The following is a 21,938-nucleotide window of genomic DNA, read 5'->3' as shown; positions in this document are numbered from 1 at the left end:
ATAAAACGTCGGTAATAACCTATGAACCCCAAGAAGGAGCGAAGTTCCTTCTTTGTCGTGGGCGTAGGAACTAGCTGGATAGCCTCTATTTTACCTTTCTGAGATCGAAGTTGACCCTTTCCTATAAAAGAGCCGAGATACGCTATGTGATCATATTCCAGATTACATTTCTTTGGGTTAGCCGTGAGACAGGCCGTGTGTAATAAACGAAAATTTTTGTTCAGATGGTCAAGATGGTCCTCCCAAGTTTCACTTAAGACGACAATATCGTTGAGGTAGGCTGCGCTATACTTTTGAAACGGTCGTAGGAGATGGTCCATCAATCTTTGAAAAGTATCCGGGGCCCCATGAAGACCAAATGGGAGTACCGTAAATTGATAGAGCCCCGAGGGGGTGGAGAAAGCGTTTTTTTCCTGGTCCGCGGGGGCTAGGGGTTTTTGCCAAGACCCCTTCGTTAAGTCCAGTGTTGACATGTACCGGGCCTTGCCCAATCTTTCAAGAAGGTCATCCACTCGTGAAATAGGATAGGTATCAAACATGGAAATGTTATTTAAGCGGCGAAAATCGATACAGAATCTTATAGAACCATCTGGTTTTGGTACCAGCTCAACAGGGGAACACCAAGGGCTGATCGAGGGTTCTATTACGTTCATTTGTAGCATAGTTTGGACTTCTTGTTCGATTAAATGTTTGCGGGCCTCTGGAATACGATAGGGTCGTAGTCGTACTACTTGACCAGCTGGAGTTCTTATATGATGTTGTATCAAATGGGTTTTACCTGGTGTTCCCGGGAAAAAAAACCAAAAAAAAAAAAACTATTATGTAGTACCAAAAGGCTCTCTAATTGTTTTAGTTGTCTTCCTGTGATGTCTGGATTTATTTTGGGTCTTTCTGGGATTATATCAGATTTGTTGGGACACAGCTCAATGTCTAGTGGTTTCTCTGGTGTTATCAAGAATCCTGTAGCAGTTTGATTTGAGGGGATAGTGGGTTCTTCGCATTCTTTTAATAAGTTGATATGGTATATTTGTACTCTTTTTGGGGTGTGGGATAGTTCTACTAGATAAGTAACAGGGGTGACTGATTTTAGTATGGTATATGGACCTTGTCACTTTGCTAATAGTTTATTGTCAGAAGAGGGGCGTAGTATCAGAACTTTATCATGGGGTTGCAGGCATCTTGTTCTTGTGCCTCGGTCATAGTATCTTTTCTGGGTGTTTTTGTGCTTTTTCCATATGATTTCGTACATCCTCCCACACCGTCTGTAGTTGGTCTTTAAGTGCATGTACATACTCTAATAGGGGTTTCTCGCTTTCTCCTTCCTCTTCCCACATTTCAGCTGCCATATCTAATAGGCTCCGGGGTTGTCATCCAAAGACGAGCTTGAAGGGACTATATCCGGTCGAGGCTTGTTCATGCGATCGGCGTACAAAACCAAGGGTTTTCGGTCCCAATCCCGTCCGGACTCAGAGACCGTTTTTCTTAATAGAGTCTTTATGGTGCGGTTTGGGGATGATATACCGAGGTTTTAATTTGTTTAACTCCTAAAGTTCTACAAATATCGGCCATTAAAGAGGACATGAAAGGTGTCCCATGATCAGTTAGGATTTCATTGGGGAAACCCAACTCTGGCAAAGAAGGCTATCATGGCTTGGGCCACATTTCTAGTTGTCATACTCGGAAGTGGTATAGCCTCAGGGTACCTAGTGGCGTAGTCCACTATAACCAATATATATGTATGACCTTTGGTGGATGGGAGGAGGGGACCTACCAAGTCCATTCCAATTCTAGAAAATGGGACGTCAATGATAGGTAACGGTTGTAGGGGAGCTTTCCTCTCGGGTCCGGGGTCTACAAGTTGACATCTGGGACATTGGGCGCAATACCGTCAAAGGTGGGCATACACCCCCGGCCAATAGAATCTCCTTAACAAATATTCTTCAGGGGGAATAGAGGCCACAACCTTCCCTGCGTTCTTTTCTTTTTCTTTGGTCCAATAAAGTTGTTTTATGTGCCTCTTATCTCGTCTAGTGGGTTTATGCCGGTGAGGGTTACACTCAATATCGGAATAGGAAAAGGGAGCCTCTGCCCACCAGGAATCGGATAGGATCCTGGACTTCACCCCCTTTAACAGTTCTGGGAAGCGTGTATAATCTGTCCCTAGGATACATTCCTCTACCAAACGGTCCATGACACCCACATACATTATGTCTTGTTTTCCCTCCCATTCTGTCTTTACTGACGTGAGGAGGTAGTTTCTTTGTCTCCATGTATACAACAGATAGAGACCCATTGGGACGGCTGTTATCCTGACAGATATATCGCGTTGGCTCTTATCACGGATTGGATACACCCTGAATCGATCAGGGCTATGATAGGTGTTCCGTTCACTGTTATCTCCTGTCTGTACTGTGTCATCCCCCGTACATAGGACTCTTCCCCTTGTAATTCCAATCTCCATTGGCTCTGGTTTGTCCCCTTTTTCTAGGGCATACCCGTGCGATATGCCCCCACTCGCCACAACTGTAGCATTGCGGTTGTTGAATTGTCCTCCCCCCCCCCCCCTGATTGATACAACTACCTGTATATTCCTCACCTATTGAATACTCCCATTGCGCCAGCATTCAACAGAAATCTTCTTCCTAGGTTCTGCACGTCGACGAGAACGTCACAATTGCCCACGCGATGCCGTCTGACGTCATACAGGCAATAAGAGGTCCTCGCCGACGTGCCGACATCAGTTCCCTTTTTTACGTGCCATTCGAACAACGGTTATTCTTCGAGGGAGCTACTGTTACTACTCGACGTAGTTAGTTATTTTTGCTGTTTTTTCTTTGAGACAGTTTACAATGTCGCAAAGAAAGTCTGGATTCAAGCCCTGCAACGAGTGCAGTGGCAAAATGTCGGTTACGGACCCACATTCTGACTGTTTGTGGTGTCTTAGTTCCGACCACGACATTGACAAATGCGACTCTTGCCAACGGATGAATCCAAAGGCCTTAAAGGAGCGTGAGGCCAAGCTCTTTTTGGCGGAGTCAAAGAAAAAGGAGAAAAGACATCACCGCAAGTCGTCTTCACCGAAGTCGCATCGGCGTCATCGGGACTCCCGGCGTTGTCGAGAATCTCGACGCCGGTCGAGTAGGGAGAGATCGAGGTCACCTTCGACTCGACGTCGGAAGACTTGGTAAGTTAGTCCCACCATCTCTCCCCAACCACAGACGCCGTTAGCATCTCCGACATCCCCGACTTCGCCGACGTCGCCTGTGAATCCTCCTTCGGTGTTCGAGGTTCCTCGGCGTCAAGAGTTTTTTCCGGCTTTGCAGACGTCTGGACCAGCGTCGATGTCGCCTTCAACCCAGGCTCCTCAGTACCCGGCTTTCCCGGCCCCTGGAGCCGATAGTTCCACATTCTTGAATGTGATGTTCTCCATCTTTCAACAGATGGCGCCAGGTGGTGGACCGGCTGGTCCTTCGGGCCCTTTGGCCTTCAATATGGGTGCTCCGGCTCCGTTACGACCGGCACCCTTTATTCCCTTTCTTCCCTTGGGAAATGTGGGCTCGGCGCCGACATCGGCACCTATGGCGTCAGCATCTCAGCCAGCGACGCGGAGTAGACCTGTGGTTCCGGCGCCGGAACAGTCTTCTGTCCGCCCTTCTCGTTCGGCGCCGGAGAAATCCATGGCGCCGTTGGATCCGGCGTCTGATGGATCCGAGGAGCGGCGTCAAGCTTCGACTTCTGCTGAAGCCATGTCGACGCCGAGGATAAAGGAGAGATTACATTCGAGGAGGCTTGCTCTTCGCCTCCTTGAGGAACAAGAATATCGGAGACCGACATTGGAGGAAGGGGAGATTGAGGAATCTCGAGAGGATCTCCATGGCTTGGACACGGCTAGTGGTCTGGACACCTCTCCAGAATGGGACTTGTCATCACCTGGAGAGTATACGGAGGAGGCTGCAACATTTCATTCAGTCATCAGAAAGGCAGCTGACTTTTTAGACCTCCCTTTGCCGGTGTCTGAGCCTAAGCCAGACATTTTTACGGAAGTGTTGCATCCTGCCTCAACAACTGCAGAGCCACTTCTGCCTTTTAATGAGGCTTTGTTGGATCCGATCATGGAAATCTGGAAGAAGCCGGTGTCATCTTCGGTGGTGAATAGATCTGTGGCTCGAAGATATCTAGTGGCTTCTGCTGACCCAGGCTTCCTCTCCAGGCACCCAACTCCTGAAAGCCTAGTGGTTCAGGCTTCATGCTCAGCCCGGTCTGCCCCAGGATCGTTTCCAGCTGTGCCCTCAGATAGAGACTCTAAGAAAATGGACATTTCATCAAAGAAGGCTTTTTCGTCATGTAGCATGGCTTTGAAATTCACTAATGCTACCTGTATTTTAGGGAGATACATTTACGCCCTGATGGACGAAATAAAGTCGACTCATACTGAGGTGCCCCAAGAAATAATGAGCCTGGTTTCTGATGCTCAAGCAGCGGCAACCCAAGTTATTCAATCTGGGTTAGATATGACTGACTCTGTTGCCAGGGCTCGGCGCCGACATCGGCGCCTATGGCGTCAGCATCTCAGCCAGCGACGCAGAGTAGACCTGTGGTTCCGGCGCCGGAACAGTCTTCTGTCCGCCCTTCTCGTTCGGCGCCGGAGAAATCCATGGCGCCGTTGGATCCGGCGTCTGATGGATCCGAGGAGCGGCGTCAAGCTTCGACTTCTGCTGAAGCCATGTCGACGCCGAGGACTGGGTTAGATATGACTGACTCTGTTGCCAGGGCTATGGGTACTGCTGTAGCTACAAGGAGGGAAGCCTGGCTTCGTAGCTCTGGATTCTCTTCTGATGTACAGTCGACCCTCTTGGACCTTCCTTTCGATGGCGATAAACTTTTCGGTTCCAAGGCTGACTCAGCTCTAGAGAGGTTCAAGGAGAGTAGGGCCACTGCCAAGTCTTTAGGCTTGCAAGCCTCTTCTTCTGCTTCCTCCCGACTTTTTAGGAGGTTTCGAGGATTTGGTTGTGGTTCCTCCTCCTCCTTTCGAGGGAGATTCCAGCATCAACCCACCTCTGCTCTCTCCTATAGATCTTACAGAGGGAGGGGTAGGGTCCGGACCAGAGGAGCCACCCAGCAGCACTTTGCCTCTTCCTCTGGAGGGGTGCAGCGTGGGAAGCAGCCTTAGACTTCCACCAATTCCTTCTCACTCCACTCCTGTAGGGGGGAGGTTATTGAACTTTCTCCACAAGTGGTAGGTTATAACATCAGACTCCTGGGTCACCAGCATTGTGGGGAAAGGCTATGCCCTTCCCTTTCGGGAGCTTCCGCCACCCCATCCCGCCGTGCCCTTCCTACTGTTCAAAAGAGCATCTCCTGTTGCTAGAACAGGAGGTTCAAGTCCTCCTTTCAAAGGGTGCGGTGGAGTTGGTTCCAGAGCAGGAGAGGGGTCAGGGTTGCTACTCAAGATACTTCCTGATCCCCCAAGAAGGATGGTCGGTTGAGGCCCGTCCTGGACCTGAGGATCTTGAATTGGTTCCTCAAACAGGAGAAGTTCAAGATGCTGACCCTAGCTCAGGTGCTTTTGGCGCTGAACGATGGAGATTGGATGGTGTCAGTCGACTTGCAGGATGCTTACTTTCATATCCCGATACTCAAGTCGCACAGGAAGTATCTCCGGTTTGTGGTGGGGTCGCAGCACTATCAGTTTGTGGTCCTCCCGTTTGATCTTACTTCAGCACCTCAAGTCTTCACAAAGGTGATGTCGGTGTTTGCGGCAGAGCTCAGAAGGAAGGGGCTAGCAGTATTTCCTTACCTGGACGACTGGTTGATCAAAGCCAAGTCTCCGGAGCTCGTGTTGCATCACCTACAGTCGACAACCCAGTTGTTGTTCGACCTGGGTTTTTCAGTGAATGTTCCCAAATCTCACCTAGAGCCCTCTCAGCGCCTTCTGTTCATAGGGGCAGTTCTGGATACAACATTGAATCGAACCTTTCCTCCGCCTCAGCGGATCCAGGACATTCAGGCATTGGTTCCAATGTTTCAAAGTGGAGCGGTCGTTCCAGTCCTCAGGGTCCTACGTCTGCTCGGTCTGTTCGCTTCTTGCATTCTGTTGGTCACTCATGCTCGCTGGCACATGAGGGCTCTTCAGTGGTGCCTCCGGAAGCAGTGGTCTCAGCACAAAGGGGATCTCGAAGGATCGGTAAAGATCTCCGGGGACGCTGCTGCGGATTTAAAATGGTGGATTGCAGACGGCAATCTTTCCCAAGCAAGGCCGTTCTCTCAACCTCTGCCGGTGACCACAGTAATAACGGATGCTTCCACTCTAGGGTGGGGAACTCATCTGGGAGACCTGGAGATCAAAGGTCTTTGGTCTCCAGTGGAACAGATGTTTCATATAAATCTGTTGGAGTTGCGGGCTGTACGTCTTGCACTCAAGGCCTTCCTCCCATCCCTTCGTGGTCAGTCGGTTCAGGTCCTGACGGACAATACTACCGCGATGTGGTATATAACCAAACAGGGAGGTGTAGGGTTGTATCTTCTCTGCAGAGAAGCTCTATGGCTTTGGTCCTGGGCAAAGGACCATCAGATGGGTTTGGTAGCAAATCATCTGGCCGGAGTCTTGAACGTGCGTGCGGACAGTCTCATTCATCATTTCTCGACCGATCACGAGTGGCGTCTCCATCCGGATCAAGTCAGTCTAATCTTCCAGATGTGGGGGTTTCCTCGGATAGATCTGTTTGCCACCCGGGAGAACTCACACTGCCCGTTATTCTGCAGCCTCCAGTATCCGGTACAAGGAGCGTTGGGGGACGCGTTTCAGATGACCTGGTGCAACTAGTTGCTTTACGCGTTTCCCCCATACCCTTGATTCCTCGAGTTTTGAGGAAAATTCGCCAAGACCGGGCCCAAGTCATCTTAATAGCTCCGGATTGGCCTAGGAGGGTATGGTACACTGACCGTCTCCAACTCTCGCTATGCCCTCCGTCTCCCTCTCAGGGCAGACCTCCTCTCGCAGTCGCAGGGGCAGGTTTTACACCCCCACCTTCAGAGCCTGCACCTTCATGCCTGGCGATTGAACGGGGCAACCTGAGTTCCTTTTCTCTCCCGCCTGACGTAGTGGATGTTATTCTATCGGCCAGACGACACTCCACTAAATCTATCTACGCTAATAGGTGGGCTAAATTTGTGAACTGGTGTGGAGAGAGGCAAATTGATTCCTTACGTGCCCACTTATCGGATATCTTGTCTTTTGCTTTGTCTCTGGCGCAGAGGGGTTGTGCAGTGGCTACAGTCCAGGGATATTTATACGCCCTGTCAGCCTTTCTGTCTTCCAGACCAGCCTTCTCTATAGTACTTAGATTTTTAAAAGGTCTCATTAACAAATTTCCTCCCACTCCTTTCATTATGCCTCAGTGGGATCTAAACCTAGTCTTGTCTTTTCTTATGGGTTCACCGTTTGAGCCTATACATTCTTGCCCTTTAAGGTTATTAGTCCTAAAGACTGTTTTCCTTGTTGCAATTACTTCCGCAAGAAGAGTGAGTGAGCTGCAGGCTCTATCTGTTAAACCCCCTTACACATCTTTTTATGGGGATAAGGTGGTGTTGAGGACCAAGGCTGCTTTCCTACAGAAGGTTGTTTCACCCTTTCATATGGCCCAAACGATTACTCTTTCCTTGTTTTATCCTCCGCCTCATCCTCCGAAAGAAGAAGAAAGACTACACCGCTTAGACCCGAGGAGAGTGCTAAGCTTCTATGTGAACAGAACAAAGGATTTCAGGTTGGAGGATCAGCTCTTCATCGGGTACGTGGGAAAGAGGAGAGGAAGGGCAGTCCACAAAAGAACACTCTCCAGGTGGATCATTCTTTGCATTAAAATGTGTTACTTTTTTAGCAAAGAAGGAACCCCCTGATGGTATAAGAGCTCATTCCACCAGAGCTAAGTCGGCCTCGGCTAGGGGTGTTCCTGTGGTCGACATCTCCAAGGCTGCAACTTGGTCATCCCTCCACACTTTTGCGAAGCATTACTGCTTGGATTCTGAGGTTAGGAGGGATGGCCATTTTGCACGGTCAGTGCTGCAGGATTTCTTGGTTTGACCATTCAGGCACCCTCCACCGAGTGCGGTACTGCTTTGGGACTCTATTCAATAGGTGAGGAATCCACAGGTAGTTGTATCCATCAGAAGAACGAGTTACTTACCTTCGGCAACAACTTTTCTGGTGGATACATTAGCTACCTGTGGATTCCTCACGGCCCCACCCGCCTCCCAGTTGCCTGTCTGGTCTAACCAAGTTGTTCTTGGATGTGCTCCTCTTGGTACTTGGGGGCTTGTACATATACTGTATATATTTATTTATGAATTTATTTATAAAAAAAAAAAAAAAAAGAGGATCTTGAATTTTTGGAATGATGTGTTTATCTTCGATATTATTAAACATTGTTATTTGATTGTTTGTCTCAATGGCCTATTAGTCTCAGGCACGTAAAAAATGTTGGTACTGACGTCGGCAAGGACCTCTTATTGCCTGTATGACGTCAGACGGTGTCGCGTGGGCAATTGTGACGTCCTCGTCGACGTGCAGAAGCTAGGAAGAAGATTTCCGTCGGATGCTGGCGCAATGGGAGTATTCAATAGGTGAGGAATCCACAGGTAGCTAATGTATCCATCAGAAAAGTCGTTACCGAAGGTAAGTAACTCGTTCTTTTGGTAGTGCCAGGTCCTCGGTGGTCTTCCCTCTCAAAGTTGGTAAAAAAATGCGTTGGGGTCCTCCCCGTCCTGATATTTTTGGAGGACCGAGCTAGGCAGGTTAGGATGGACTTTGCTAGCTGCGATAGTGTTGGTTAGTTTTTGGATGGCCGTTTCATGTACTAACTGATTGTTTGCCATGATGGTGGCCTGGCTTTTTAACGCACTCTGGAGTGCCTCTCTGTCTTCTTTAGCTTCTCGTTGTTGGGCCTCCCATACCAACTGGAGGTGACGTTGACCTTCCGCCAACTGTTGGATCTTACTCTCCAAGGTAGGTTTTTCCTCCATTTTGCCCTATTGGTCCGTCCTCTATCGCTCACCGAATCCCTCTTCTGACACTACTGTGGCAGTGGGTGTAGCAATAAGGACTACGGTACTCAAGTGAAGGGGTGAGAAAAGGTGGTTTATTAATATAAACTTTGCACTGATGATTGTCCAAGGTTATTGGTTTGCAGGGTAGTGATCCACCATTGTATCCTTCCTTCCCAGGGTTCCTTGTGGCTGGCTGAGCCACGTCCCTCCTGGGATGTGGCTGCGTTTGTGCTCCTCTGGACCTTCCCGTCCCTTGGGGTTATTTTTTGAGCTGGTCTCCGTCCGTTCTTCCTCTGGTCGGGTCTTCTTCCTAAGCTCCCTTTGCGTCCCGTTCTTTTCTCCCTGGCGTCTTCCTTTTCTGACGCACCACGCGCGCGTAGCCCGTCTTTTATGCCCGTCTTTTATGCCCGTCTTTTATGCCCGTCTTTTATGCCCGTCTTTTATGCCCGTCTTTTATGCCCGTCTTTTATGCCCGTCTTTTATGCCCGTCTTTTATGCCCGTCTTTTATGCCCGTCTTTTATGCCCGTCTTTTATGCCCGTCTTTTATGCCCGTCTTTTATGCCCGTCTTTTATGCCCGCCTTTTATGCCCGCCTTTTATGCCCGCCTTTTATGCCCGCCTTTTATGCCCGCCTTTTATGCCCGCCTTTTATGCCCGCCTTTTATGCCCGCCTTTTATGCCCGCCTTTTATGCCCGCCTTTTATGCCCGCCTTTTATGCCCGCCTTTTATGCCCGCCTTTTATGCCCGCCTTTTATGCCCGCCTTTTCGGAAACCCAGATATCCAGATTCCCAGGGATGGTGAACGCGTCCTCTTCCGTCTGCCGTCCAGGTAGGAATATGGGGATCTGGTCATCCGGGTCCCCGATATGTTCGGTGCTCTGTTCCCCGGGGTCGTTGGAGCGGCCTTCTGCTCCCGGTATCATGTCCGGCGTAGCCGGGGAGTCCGACTCCCGGCTTCAGTAGCCTACACAGTGGACCGCATAAAGAAATCAAGGCAAGTTATCCCAAGCTGTCGTATACCCTGGCGTCTCCTGAAGGCTTAGTCCTGCTGACTGGTCCCCTTCAGCCCCCAGCAATCAAGAGAAGGAGTTGACATGGTTTCCATAGCATGGGACGATCCAGGAGCACCTGCCACAGAAGGGAGACAGCAACTCGAAGTATCGGATTTGGTATGTGGTGGAGGGAGAAGCACATGAGGGAATGAGCTAGAAAAGCATGCACTCTACTGGTGTGCTCAAGCAAAAAGAAAAGTAGTTTCGTAAAAGTGAACAGTGAAAGGAATTATTTGGCCAATAAAAGAAATGGTAAAGAAGCTAGAACAAGCACAATATGTGCAAGCTGGGACAAATAAAATATTTGAATTAGAAGGCGGCAAATGAGTGACAGTAAAGCTTACCAATGATGAGAAATGGGTGGGCTGTAGGCTCCTTTATGTTTTTGGGCAAGAACCTCAGCTATATGGAAGGCCCAACATATAAATGTGCATTTATCCTTCACACATCCTTATCGATCACACCACTAGCACTACATCCCTTAACACAATCATTGCACCTTGCTGGTCATCACACAAGACATATAAAGAGTTCCCACATAGTCTCAAAAAAGACAATACACTTACAACCTTGAACACACATCTGCATGATATAGCATGCTATCCATGTGGATCAGCTCTTCACCTCCCCACATAGGTGTGTAAGAGCTATACAAGTGCACAAATAAACTACAGTGGCTTTCATTGTGTTATCCTCCTCAAGTTTAGGAAAAGGTTAATGGAGCAAAAGGTGATGACAGGGCCAGGTCACGAAAGAAGCTTTAGAGATTAGAAAGAGACAGTGTTGTGTATGGTGTTTAGAAACCACAATTAGAAGCTTTTAACGTGCCTGGATTATGCCAGAGAGCCAGGCAGTCCCTTGTTGATGAGCAGTGGTGGGGGAGTGCCGGAGTAGGTTGGGTAGTTTTATGATTTTGTCAGGAAGAACAAATGTATACTTAAGCCTCTTCCTGAAATCGTGAAATCAATTTAAATGCCACTCAATTGTAAACTTTGTAAGCGTTTGGCAGATTAATTTTTGTCATTAACTTTAATGTTTAAAGAAAATGTTCGATGTTTGTAGATACACATGCTTTGCATATCTCTGCCATCTAGTGTTGGGCCTGAATGTGTGCAAGTTGTTTTTCTTTAAAAAAGCTTCTCTAATCACAAGGTAAATGGTCCCTGCTTCTGGGTGATAATGCACATGAGCATCAACTCCATTGTTAGACTGTTTTCTTTACGTGATCAGATTCAGAGGTTTTCTTTTAGTGCCCTTGTTAAAGACTGTTTTCGGGACTCTCTTCGGTCCGTTGTCAACCTCTATATCAGTCAGTATTGTTTTAGTTTGTGTTTTACTTTCGTCTTTCGGAAAAAGAAGAAAATTGCTACCCGTCGATATTCTCCACTCACAGCCTTCAGACTTTGCCCATTCAGGCCTTCTTTCTCATCTCATTGGATTCAAACGACAATGTGCTGCTAATGGAAAGGACTCCAATTTGGATCTGTGCAAGCTGCCACTTGAAATACCCGCACACTGACCTCCATCAGGTTTGCAACCTGTGTCTGTCTCCCGACCACACTGAGGAAAACAGTGAGGCCTGTCAGTCTTCTGTAAAAGAAAACCTTGCAGGACCAGCAGGCACGTTGGAACGAAATGCAGCGCAAAGACCTGGAGTAGACATCTAACAGCTTTGGTCACCACAATGTCGAGCAAGAGGAATAATTGCATGAGGCCGCAGCAGCAGAGGAAGAGGCTTTTTCCATACAGGACCCCGAATCTGACTCAGAAATCGAGCTCGGTATGTAGATACAAGATCTTTCTTCAGGACAGGGTGCAGTTCGTAACTATGCCCCTGTCCAGCCCACCAAGAGATGTTCATATCTGACTGAACTGCCAGGTAAGGTATGCTATGCCACCAGATTCAAGTTAGCCTGGCTGAGGTGGGATGACACCCCAAAACCGGTCCCAGGATGCTTGTTTCTGGTCAAGGGAGGACCTGGCCTAGTAGTTCGGGCTGGACTGTTCCCATGTCGAACAGGGTCAAGACCGATTTGCATACAGCTGGGTCCGACCTGGAGTAGAAATGCAAGCAAATAAATGATGGATTAAACCCAGATTTGTGACTGGGGTGAATGTTTTATTTGTTACATATTCTCTAGACCTTACTTTTGAATACCCCCTTTGACCAACATCTTTTTGGTCCCCCAGTGGATCAAACTTTGGGGGAAAAAATGAAAAAAGATACATGTGTGGCCAAAACCATGTGGGCACATCAAATGCCCACTCCTTGTGGCTCCTTTCAGTGTCCCACACACAAAAAGGGCAACAAAACAACATCATAATGGTGACTGTATCAAATCTCCCCTTAATAGGGACATTACGGAGTCTCAAATGGGGGAAACAACTCAAAAGGTTGTGGAAAGGGTGCCTCCACTCACTCCACCCCTTCCACCTCTTAAAGAGTGACTCTCTTCTCATTCCCTCTGACCATCTAAAACCTGTCAGGGGACGTCTACAGCATTTCTTCCCCACTTGGAAAACCGTGACAACAGATCAGTGGGTGTTGGACATAATCCAACATGGTTATTACCTGGAGATCATCAAAACACCTCCAAACAACTCGGCTTGCAAAACAAACTTTCCATAGAATTTCTAAATTTGATAAAACAAGAAGTACAGGCTCTCTTTTACAAAGGGGCCATAGAGCCTGTCCACCCTCATCAGCAAGGCACAAAAGTATACTCCCTATACTTTCTAATTCGCAAAAAGACAGGTCATTACGGCCTATTTTAGACCTAAGACTGCTAAATTGTTGCATCCCATCGGAACACTTTTATATGGTAACTCTCCAGGATGTGATAGCTCTGCTACAGCAGGCTGACTTTATGCTGCACTGGACTTAAAGGACACTTATTTTACATGCCAATCCATCCAGCTCACCGCAAATACCTCCTGTTTGTTATACAGGAAAAACATTACCAGTTTAAAGTGCTGCCATTCAGAGTCTCTACCGCACCTCATGTGTTTACCAAATGTCTGGTGGTAGTCTCAGCACATCTGCGCAGGCGGAGCATTCATGTCTTCCCATATCTCGACGACTGGCTCACCAAAGCCAGTACGCTTCCATTGTGCCTGCAAATACACTTGAACCATGCTACACTTTATTCATCAACTGGGGTTGTGTAGCCATTTTAACTATAGCTCTATGCACGTTATTTTAACACACTAGGCCAAGCCGCTGTGCACTCTAACCTAGATATATTTTATTCGGCTTTATTTTATTGTTAAAGTAGCCACTTTTATGGTCTTGTTTTCTTTTCTTTGTATCTAATTGTTTTTGCCTAGGCCAGCACTCTGTTACCAAACAAGACATTCTTGCTCACTCTGTGCTTCTTCCAAGGCTACAGCACGGTACATTGCTGGTGAACGTAGTATAAGTTTAGTCTTTGACATTCGTAGAAAACACACATCCTTACGTAGGGACATTTTCTCAGAACATCAGCTGTGTTGTTATAAAATCACTTCCTTGTCGATTACACGTTGGAGGGAGATTCCAGCCAGAGAACCACGACTGTATGCTGATTGCTAAATGCTTCGATACAGAGGCTAACGCAGACTGCAGGCCTTTGCTCAGGTATGAGGGATGATGTCTTCCCAGGGGAACCTGAAGGGAAGAATTAGAGATTTACATGCTGTGCTCAATCATAGCTTAGGTAGGAGTTAGTCTATCAACTGTAGTGACAATATGATAGCGTTTTTATGCTTCACTCTTCTCGTCACAGTTTTAATACTGTCATGCTGTGTCATCTTGGTTATTCCAGCTCATGCTTTGCTATCTAAGATGCAGTTGTTTTATTAAAATCATTATTGAAACATATAATTCCTGTGTCTGTCATTTCATATATGAGACTAAGGTAACCAAGAGAAACTGATCAGACCTGAGTGACCACAGCTTCCCTGAGAAACCAATTATGTAATGCGCTTGGCTGTCCAGTCATCCCTGCCCTTGGGTGGAGATGAGGCACTGCTAGTTGGCCGGATCAAAACCCGGATTGGAGCAACAGGTGTCACCTGCAGTGGTTCTGACTTAGTCACCCACACCGCAAGCGATTCTGCTGCTCAAAATCCAGTAGTATCATTTGAATGATAGCCTATGCGACACCATCAGCATACAGGAATCACACCTTCAGACCTCAAAGATTCAGCTGGATCTAGGGGCTATCCTCAACACACAGCTAGGGTTAGCCTACCTGAATGCAGTCAGGATTCAGAACATCACAACCCTGCTGCAACAGGTTCACCCCAATAAATGCATAACAGTCAGAACAGTTCAGTGCCTTTTAGGCATGATTGGGTCTTGCAGTGCAATAGTACCACATGCAAGACTAAACATGCGCCCGCTGCAGGAATGGCTGGCGAGTCAGTGGTCTCAGTCACAGGGCCAATTACAAGATCTAGATTTGGTAGATAGCCACATTCATCACTCTCTGCAGTGGTAGAACATGCAAAAGTGTGTCCGTTTCTCGACCCTGTTCCCCAGATCCTTCTTAAAACGGAAGCATCCCTCACAGGATGGGGTGCTCATCTACAGCACCTAACAATCCAGGGACTCTGAGACTTCAAACAGCAAGCCCAGCACATGAAGTACCTAGAGCTTCAGGCCATTCATCTGGCGCGGAAGCCTTCCTAATTCACCTAACAGGCAAACGTTTCTTGGTCTGGACAGACTACAGAAGAGCTTTGTTTTATCTACAGAAACAGAGAGAGGGGGAGAGGCACTCTACAGTTGCCATGCCGATCTCAGACATATTGGTATTGGGCTGTAAATCACCACATTCACCTATTAGTAGAACACCTCCCAGGGGCGGACAGCGACTTTGCCGACCTTCTCAACAGGATGTGGCAACAAGTCTACGAATGGGAACTCCACCCCGAGTCCTCCTCCCACACTTTCACAGATGGGAGTTTCCACACATAAAACTGTTAGGAACTGCAGACAACGCAAAATGACCAAACTTCTCCTCCAAGCTCCCACCCTCTATTGAAAGGCAATGCTCCATGGATGAACTGGTCAGGGATATCAGCCTAAGTTTTTTTCACCTCTCCTTTTTTCAGTTGTGATTCAGAAGCTCAAGCAGATTTCTCTCCTTCTCATTCTAGTAGCTCCCACTTGGGCATGGCAACCATGGTTCCCCACACTACTCAAGCTCTTAGTAGTGCCCCACGAGAGGCTTCCCTTCAACCCGGGTCTTCTCACTCAGAACGGTGAAAAAATCAGGCATCCAAATCCAAAGCAACTCAACCTTGCAATTTGGCACCTGAAGTCATAGAATTCGGATACTTGACTCTCCCTCCAGAATGCATGACTATTCTCAAGGAGGCAATGTAAGCCCACAACAAGAGCATGTTAAATTGCTCAGTGGAAACATTTTGTTTTCTACTGCCGTGACAAACACATTGATCCCTACAATGCAGCTGTTCAAAATATTGTCTGTTTGCTTCATTTGCAGACCTGTGACCTAGCATACACAACAATACGTCTGCACCTAGCTGCAGTAGCTGCCTACATGCAAAACTGCCAACAGTTATCATTGTTTAAAGTACCAGTTATTCATGGAAGGCCTTTAAAGAGTAATTCCATCCATAGTGCCCCTACACCTGCTTGGAATCTCAACATTGCACTTAATGTGGTACCATTTAAACCTTTGCGTAACTGCCCTCTTTAATTCTTATCCTGGAAGGTAGCTTTTTAGGTTGAGCATAGCAGCGCACAAGCACTGCTTTTCCTGATGTGTAGTTATCTATTTGGACTTTTAACCAAGCCCATCACATTCACTTGTTCGTGGGCTTGCCTTTCAAAAATCCTTTGTTATCACTGGCAAATGCTTTAAATTTGTGTCTCCTTTCGGGCGGTTGGGTATCGCCTTGGCCATCGCCCCTGTCACATGCCTAATTGCACTTTTGCCGATACGTTTTTGTTTTTCTTTTTGTGTGTCTTCTTTACACTCATGCTCATGGAGGCCGTCGGCTCGCTTCTGTGAAACTGTTTTACTTTTCATTTTCAGTTTACCTGGCAATAAAAGATGGTTAGGAGTTTACAACACCAGTAGCTCTAACTCGAGCAAATGCGAGACCCATTGCATTGCAAATTCTTGTTTTAATAGCGATCACTTCACTAAGACGTGCCTGGGAGCTACAGGCGCTAACCTTGAAAGAACCTTTCTTCAAAAAACCCAGAGATCGGGTGGTCCTTCGAACTAACCCAAAATTCCTTCCAAAAGTAGTTTTCGCTTTCCACCTAAACCAGTCAGTTAAATTATCGGTTTTCTTTACGAGCCCTGATTGTTGCCGAAAGGACCCTTCACATACTAGATGTAAAAAGAGCTTTAATGTACTGTATTGACAGAACTAAAGAATTGTGTAAGACTTAGCAACTCTTTGTTGCTTTTTCATCCCCTCACACATAAAAGCATGTATCTAAATCAGGCTTTTCAAGATGGATAATTAAATCCATTCATACTTGTCATGCCAAGGCTGAGAGAAATTTTCTCTCACCTCCTAGAGCACACTACCCACAAGATAGGAGCATCCATGGCTTTCCTGGGCAATATACCAATAGCTGAAATTTGTAAAGCATATTCATGGTCATCGCCACACACTTTCATTAAATATTACTTTGTGGATGTATTAGCACACAAGCAAGCAAAAGTAGGACAGGCAGTGCTACGTACCTTTTTTTCCCCCAAACAACTGCACCCTACACAGATAACCACTGCTTTCTGGAGGGGCACTGCTTTACACTGTGCAGAGCATATGTACCTACAGATGCATATGCCATTGAACAGATTGTTACTTACTCTGTAAGCATCTGTTCATGGCATGTAGTGCTATTAATTCACATGTGTCTGCCCTTATCCCGGAAACACCTGTGGCCCTTGCAGTATCTCCCTATAGTTTCATATGCAAAGACATCTCTTTTTAACACTTACACCCCATTCTCACCCAACTGCGGGGAAAACAATCTAACAATGGAGGCGATGCCAATGCACATTGTCACTGAGAGGAAGAGTCACTTTACCTCGTGACTTGAGAAGCTTCTTCAAAGAAAAACAACTTGCACACATCCTGACCCAGCACGAGATACTAGGAGTATGCAGAGCATGCAAATCTACAGCACTACATTTCACGCACAGATGCTTACAGGGTAAGTAACATAACCCTTTTTTCCTCACCACAAAGTGATATTTATGTTATCATTGATGCTGATGAGAGCCAGTTAAAACCCAAGTGCAGTGTCATATTAGGACAGCTGAGTCACAGAAAGCCTCAGTATCTAGGAATCTCACAGAGCTTCTTTTGCATCTATTATTTGTAGGAGCTGGAGTTCCATGGAGTGATGCGGTTTTACTTCCAGGACAAAGCTGCTGGAAACTTTGCAACAAAGTGTATTCGTGTCTCAAGCACAGCTACAACACAAGATGTGATTGAAACACTTGCAGAGAAATTTCGTCCCGACATGCGCATGCTGTCATCCCCACGATATACTCTTTATGAAGTGCATGTCAGCGGAGGTAAGTGCGTTCTATATGTGCCACAACTTTAAACCATCATTGTTTGTAAGTTGTTCTATATAATTTAAGTTAAGAACGAAAGGTTGAGACTTGGTTATTCCCAACATGATCCGTCAGAGAATCTACATGATCAAGTTCACAAAGACTAGGGCCAGCACAAATAGTGGCCTCTCTTGTTAGAGACAGATGCCCTTCCAGGACCCTCTTGGATAAAATGAGAATCATCTCAGCACAATCTCCTTATACACATCGCCTTACTAAGATTAAAGTGAGAGATAGTGCACAACAGAATCATGACTGCACGTTGCAATCATTCAAATTTTAAAAGTTAAACTCAAAGGACCAGCTATCCAAACTGCCCATATAACCGTAGCACAGTACCACTTATTGGGAAGAACTAGGCACAACGTTTAAAAGAATGGGAATAGTTTTAGCTGATTGTTGCCCATCAAAAGGTGAAGTTTCAACATCGTCCACAGCCAGAGTGAACATCAAAGCTGTTACAACATATTATACCTGCCTACATATGGCAACCATCCTTCTACAACTTTTACATTCTCATTCTATATTCCTGCATGAAAACTGGACAACTTAAACCTATTGTTTATTCCTTCTCCTCCTTTCTAGTAAATCCATGTCTTACTTTCCTGAGTGTAGCCTGCTACATTGCATGCTTGCCTGCTGTACTCTTTATTAATGTATTTCTACAAACTGCCTACATCTCGTGGATAAACTACCCAGGGTTCTCTCGTAGGGGATTCCCATGGATAGTCATAAGCACTGAATAGTCTCGCCTATGTGCGGGGACCCCCGAGCACTCATTTAAAATATCTTCTTTTCGACTTTCTTCAGAAAGGCCTGTAAAGACACTTAAGAAAGAGACAAATAATGCTGCTAATGTATATAGGCTACGGTGGCTGAACTCTTCATGATAAATCAAACAAGCATTTACAATGCAACGGGTCTCGCGTTTGCTCATGTTAGAGCTGATCACGTTGTAAACTCCTAACCTGACTTTTCACCTATCAGGCAAAAGTGCATTTATGTACATAACCTGAAAAAGTGAAATCAAGTATGTAAATCGCTCGACTTCTGCCAAGCGAGATCGCGCTCGTAAATTAGAGAAAACAAAGTCCACGAGCCCGATGGAAAACAGCGAGCCTCGCATGTTTTCTGTACTTGGTCACTGCGCTCGAGGAGGGCTAGCCACCGGAAAAGGCATGACATATGCGTGCCTTTGACTAATGAAAGCAAGCAGATTTTATTAGGGAAGCCCACGAACCAATAAAAAACACTGACGTGAAGTTGACAGGGCTCCGAGCCCTTTTCTAAATACAAAAGAGTCTTGCTGCGATACGCATGCGCAAGCGCATGCAACTCAGACTCGACCCTAAAAAGGGCCAGCCCATTATAATTTGAGAGTCCTTTGTAAACAGAATGAATCTCCCTCACAAACCCCTTTGGCATGATAGATGAAGGACAGGAGGACAAATTAGCCCCATAGGCTGCCATTATATGATTAAAATAGAGACCGTGCCTTTAAGAACTCTGATACTACCAGTATCCCATTAAGCACAGCTGGTGTCAGTTGCTTCAGTTATTCCAGCTTGGCCAATTATTATTTATTTTTTTTCAGAAAAATTTACCTCTGAATTTCAGTGACAACTCTTTCACTCAACGTCCTTAATCTTTTCCCACCTTTTTTTGTGATTTCCTCACAGGAATCTGTGTTTTTATTATAACAAATGTCATCTCTTTTTGATAAGTGTCCAGACTGTGAGAGGAAAAAGGCCAATACCTATCCTTGCAGACTATGTATTCTCTGTCTTTCAGATTCTCATATACCTGACTCATGTCAGATTTACAAGATTGTTTCCAGGCGCACCCTTTGTGACAGGGAGAAGATTCATCTTCAGATTTTTGAGGAGTGGCGGAAGACCCAATCTACAGGTGGGAACCCAGGAGTAGGAGAGGTTCAGTCCTCAACTAGGGCTCTGTCTTTGGCCTCAAGAGGATGTTCCAGTCAAAAAAGGGATGACAAACATCACCTGTCCCGGTCGACGTTGAGCACTTCAACGTCGAAGAGGTACAGCGCCAACCTGTTCACCATCTGTCCATGGGTCGATACCGAAGAAATGCCTCAGATCAGCGTCTAGGTGAAGGGGACCAACTGCGATGACAGGCATCAACGTCAAAGAGCCCATTGACGACAAGGCTCTCACCGGTCGAGGTATTTACCGACGCTGACAAATCAGGTTAATTTGACGGCAAAGTTAAGATCGGCATCGAGGTGTACCCAGTCACCGGCAACACAGACTCCGTCATCAAGGCTTTGTTCTCAGTCAAAATGTAGGTTGACTTTGTGGGAACGATGAAGGTCAAAGTCAGTCACTATTTCAGACTCCTCAACTTCAAGAATTGTGCAGAAAGCAGAGAAATGTACAGTTCTCCAGAATCTGACTACTCTTGCACCTATTCTCCATCAAGGGAGACACCAGCTGACCCTCCTCCAGTACTTTTTACGCTTCCTTCTTCACAGCCAATTTCTCCGCCACCACCTACAGCTCCAGCAGCATCCCCTATGAGAACCAGATCTCGTTCTCCTTCAAGGCATCATTCAAACCATTGCTCCAGGTATCGTCAACGTATGACACTCGCCTAAAGGCTCAAGATGCTCACACCATCCTCATGGTACCAGGTCTCAATCCCCCACGCACGCACACACACACACACACACACACAACTGATAAATCCTCCACAAGTACAGGGAGATATTCCCTGACTCTCCACGACAACACATCTCATTGTGGATGATATTTCTACCTTTCAAGAAGTATTAGTCAGAGGTGCAAACAAGTTAAACATTCCAGTGTCAACGCCAACGACATCTGTCATTTTCAAGACATTACAGCATAAGTCAACCTCACATCCTTTGCTACACCTGGTTCCACGTCTCTTAGAACCGGCAGTGGACCTTTTCTTAACCCCGTCCTCGATCAAGTCTGCACCATCAAGACTTTAGAAAAGGTATCGGCCTCCTGACCAAGATAAGGCCTTCCTATGCACGGATCCAACTCTGGACTTGCTTATGGTGGTAGCTGCGACAAAATATGCCACAGCTCCGACTTCCACAGTGCCACTGGAAAAAGAGAGCTGTAAATAGGTCAAAGTCTGCAATACTGCAGCAACTACAATGAAGACACTAAGTGCCACTGCCTTATTAGGCCATTAAGACAGAGCCATCTGGGAATCACTACAACAATTTATTGAGCATCTGCTTAGAGATAAGAGAGAACTTTAATGAGCTACTCAATGAAAGCCTAATTATATGGAACCAAATTATTAGCGCAGCAGCAGACTCTTCTCTGCTAGCAGCATATGAATACTGTCACGGCGTTTTTCTGACATTCGTGGCTTTGCCTCACTTTTCTAAAACCAGAGTCTCAACAAAGAATTCCCAACTTGCCTTTCTCAGATTCTCAGGGACCACTCTCTTTGGTTCCCTCACAGACAACGAGATGGTGAGTATGAAGGCAGGGCTAGAAACAGTAAAAGCTGTTGGTCTTGAAAAACCCAAAGACTCAAAAAAAAGTTTCAGGCCTTTTCAATGCTGTTTCTCTTCAGAGAGGGTTCAAGACCCTCATTGGTACCCGGGTCGCCAGCAGGCTGGTACACAATCCTAACAGTACCAGCAGTCCTACCAGCCTTATAAGAGAATGCAGGCTAGAAGATGATGAAGTCAACGGCCTTCTTAAGGAGGCAAGCAACCAACAGGATTAAAACCCTGAATCATCTCTTCTCCCTCTTCCGTTACCCACTATGGTAGGGGGAAGTGTCCGGCATTTCCTGGAAGAGTGGCAAAACATCACGCAAAACGCCTGAGTTCTGAATATTGTTCGCAATGGATATTGTCTCAGATTCTCCAGTCCTTCACCATCTATTGCACCAAAACCTTCCACATTCCACAATCACAAGCAGAGGTAGACATTCTATTATGAAAGGAGGCGGTGGAGCCTGTTCCTCTTCGTCAAAGAGGCATTAGGATTTACCCCAGATATTTTCTTGTCAAAAAGAAAGACAGGAAAGAATTCAGACCCATTCTCAACATCAAACGGGCCAACAAGTGGATTTGGCGAAAAAAAAAAAATACTGGATGCTGGCATTATACCAGATTTACCCTAAATTACATCAAGGGGATTGGCTCTGCTCCATCAACCTTCAAGGAGCATACTTTGATTACCAATAGCCAGAAGGCATTGAAAGTTCTTGAGGTTCGTAGTGGGACAAAAC

General features: G+C 46.5%; 1 protein-coding gene across 13 annotated transcripts in view; it reads left to right on the top strand.

Moving 5' to 3' along the window:
* The window catches only part of AFDN (afadin, adherens junction formation factor), a 1,710,163-nt gene that overhangs the window by 101,010 nt on the left and 1,587,215 nt on the right, over positions 1–21,938 (top strand). For all 13 annotated transcript variants that reach the window (XM_069234921.1, XM_069234923.1, XM_069234919.1 and 10 more), the window contains exon 2: positions 17,453–17,648. In XM_069234921.1, the coding sequence (XP_069091022.1) occupies positions 17,453–17,648 (196 nt within the window). The remainder of the gene's footprint in view (positions 1–17,452; positions 17,649–21,938) is intronic.

The sequence above is a fragment of the Pleurodeles waltl genome, chromosome 5, assembly GCF_031143425.1.
Source record: "Pleurodeles waltl isolate 20211129_DDA chromosome 5, aPleWal1.hap1.20221129, whole genome shotgun sequence".
Classification (NCBI taxonomy): Eukaryota; Metazoa; Chordata; class Amphibia; order Caudata; family Salamandridae; genus Pleurodeles; species Pleurodeles waltl.
This window is presented reverse-complemented; position numbering and strand designations above follow the sequence as displayed.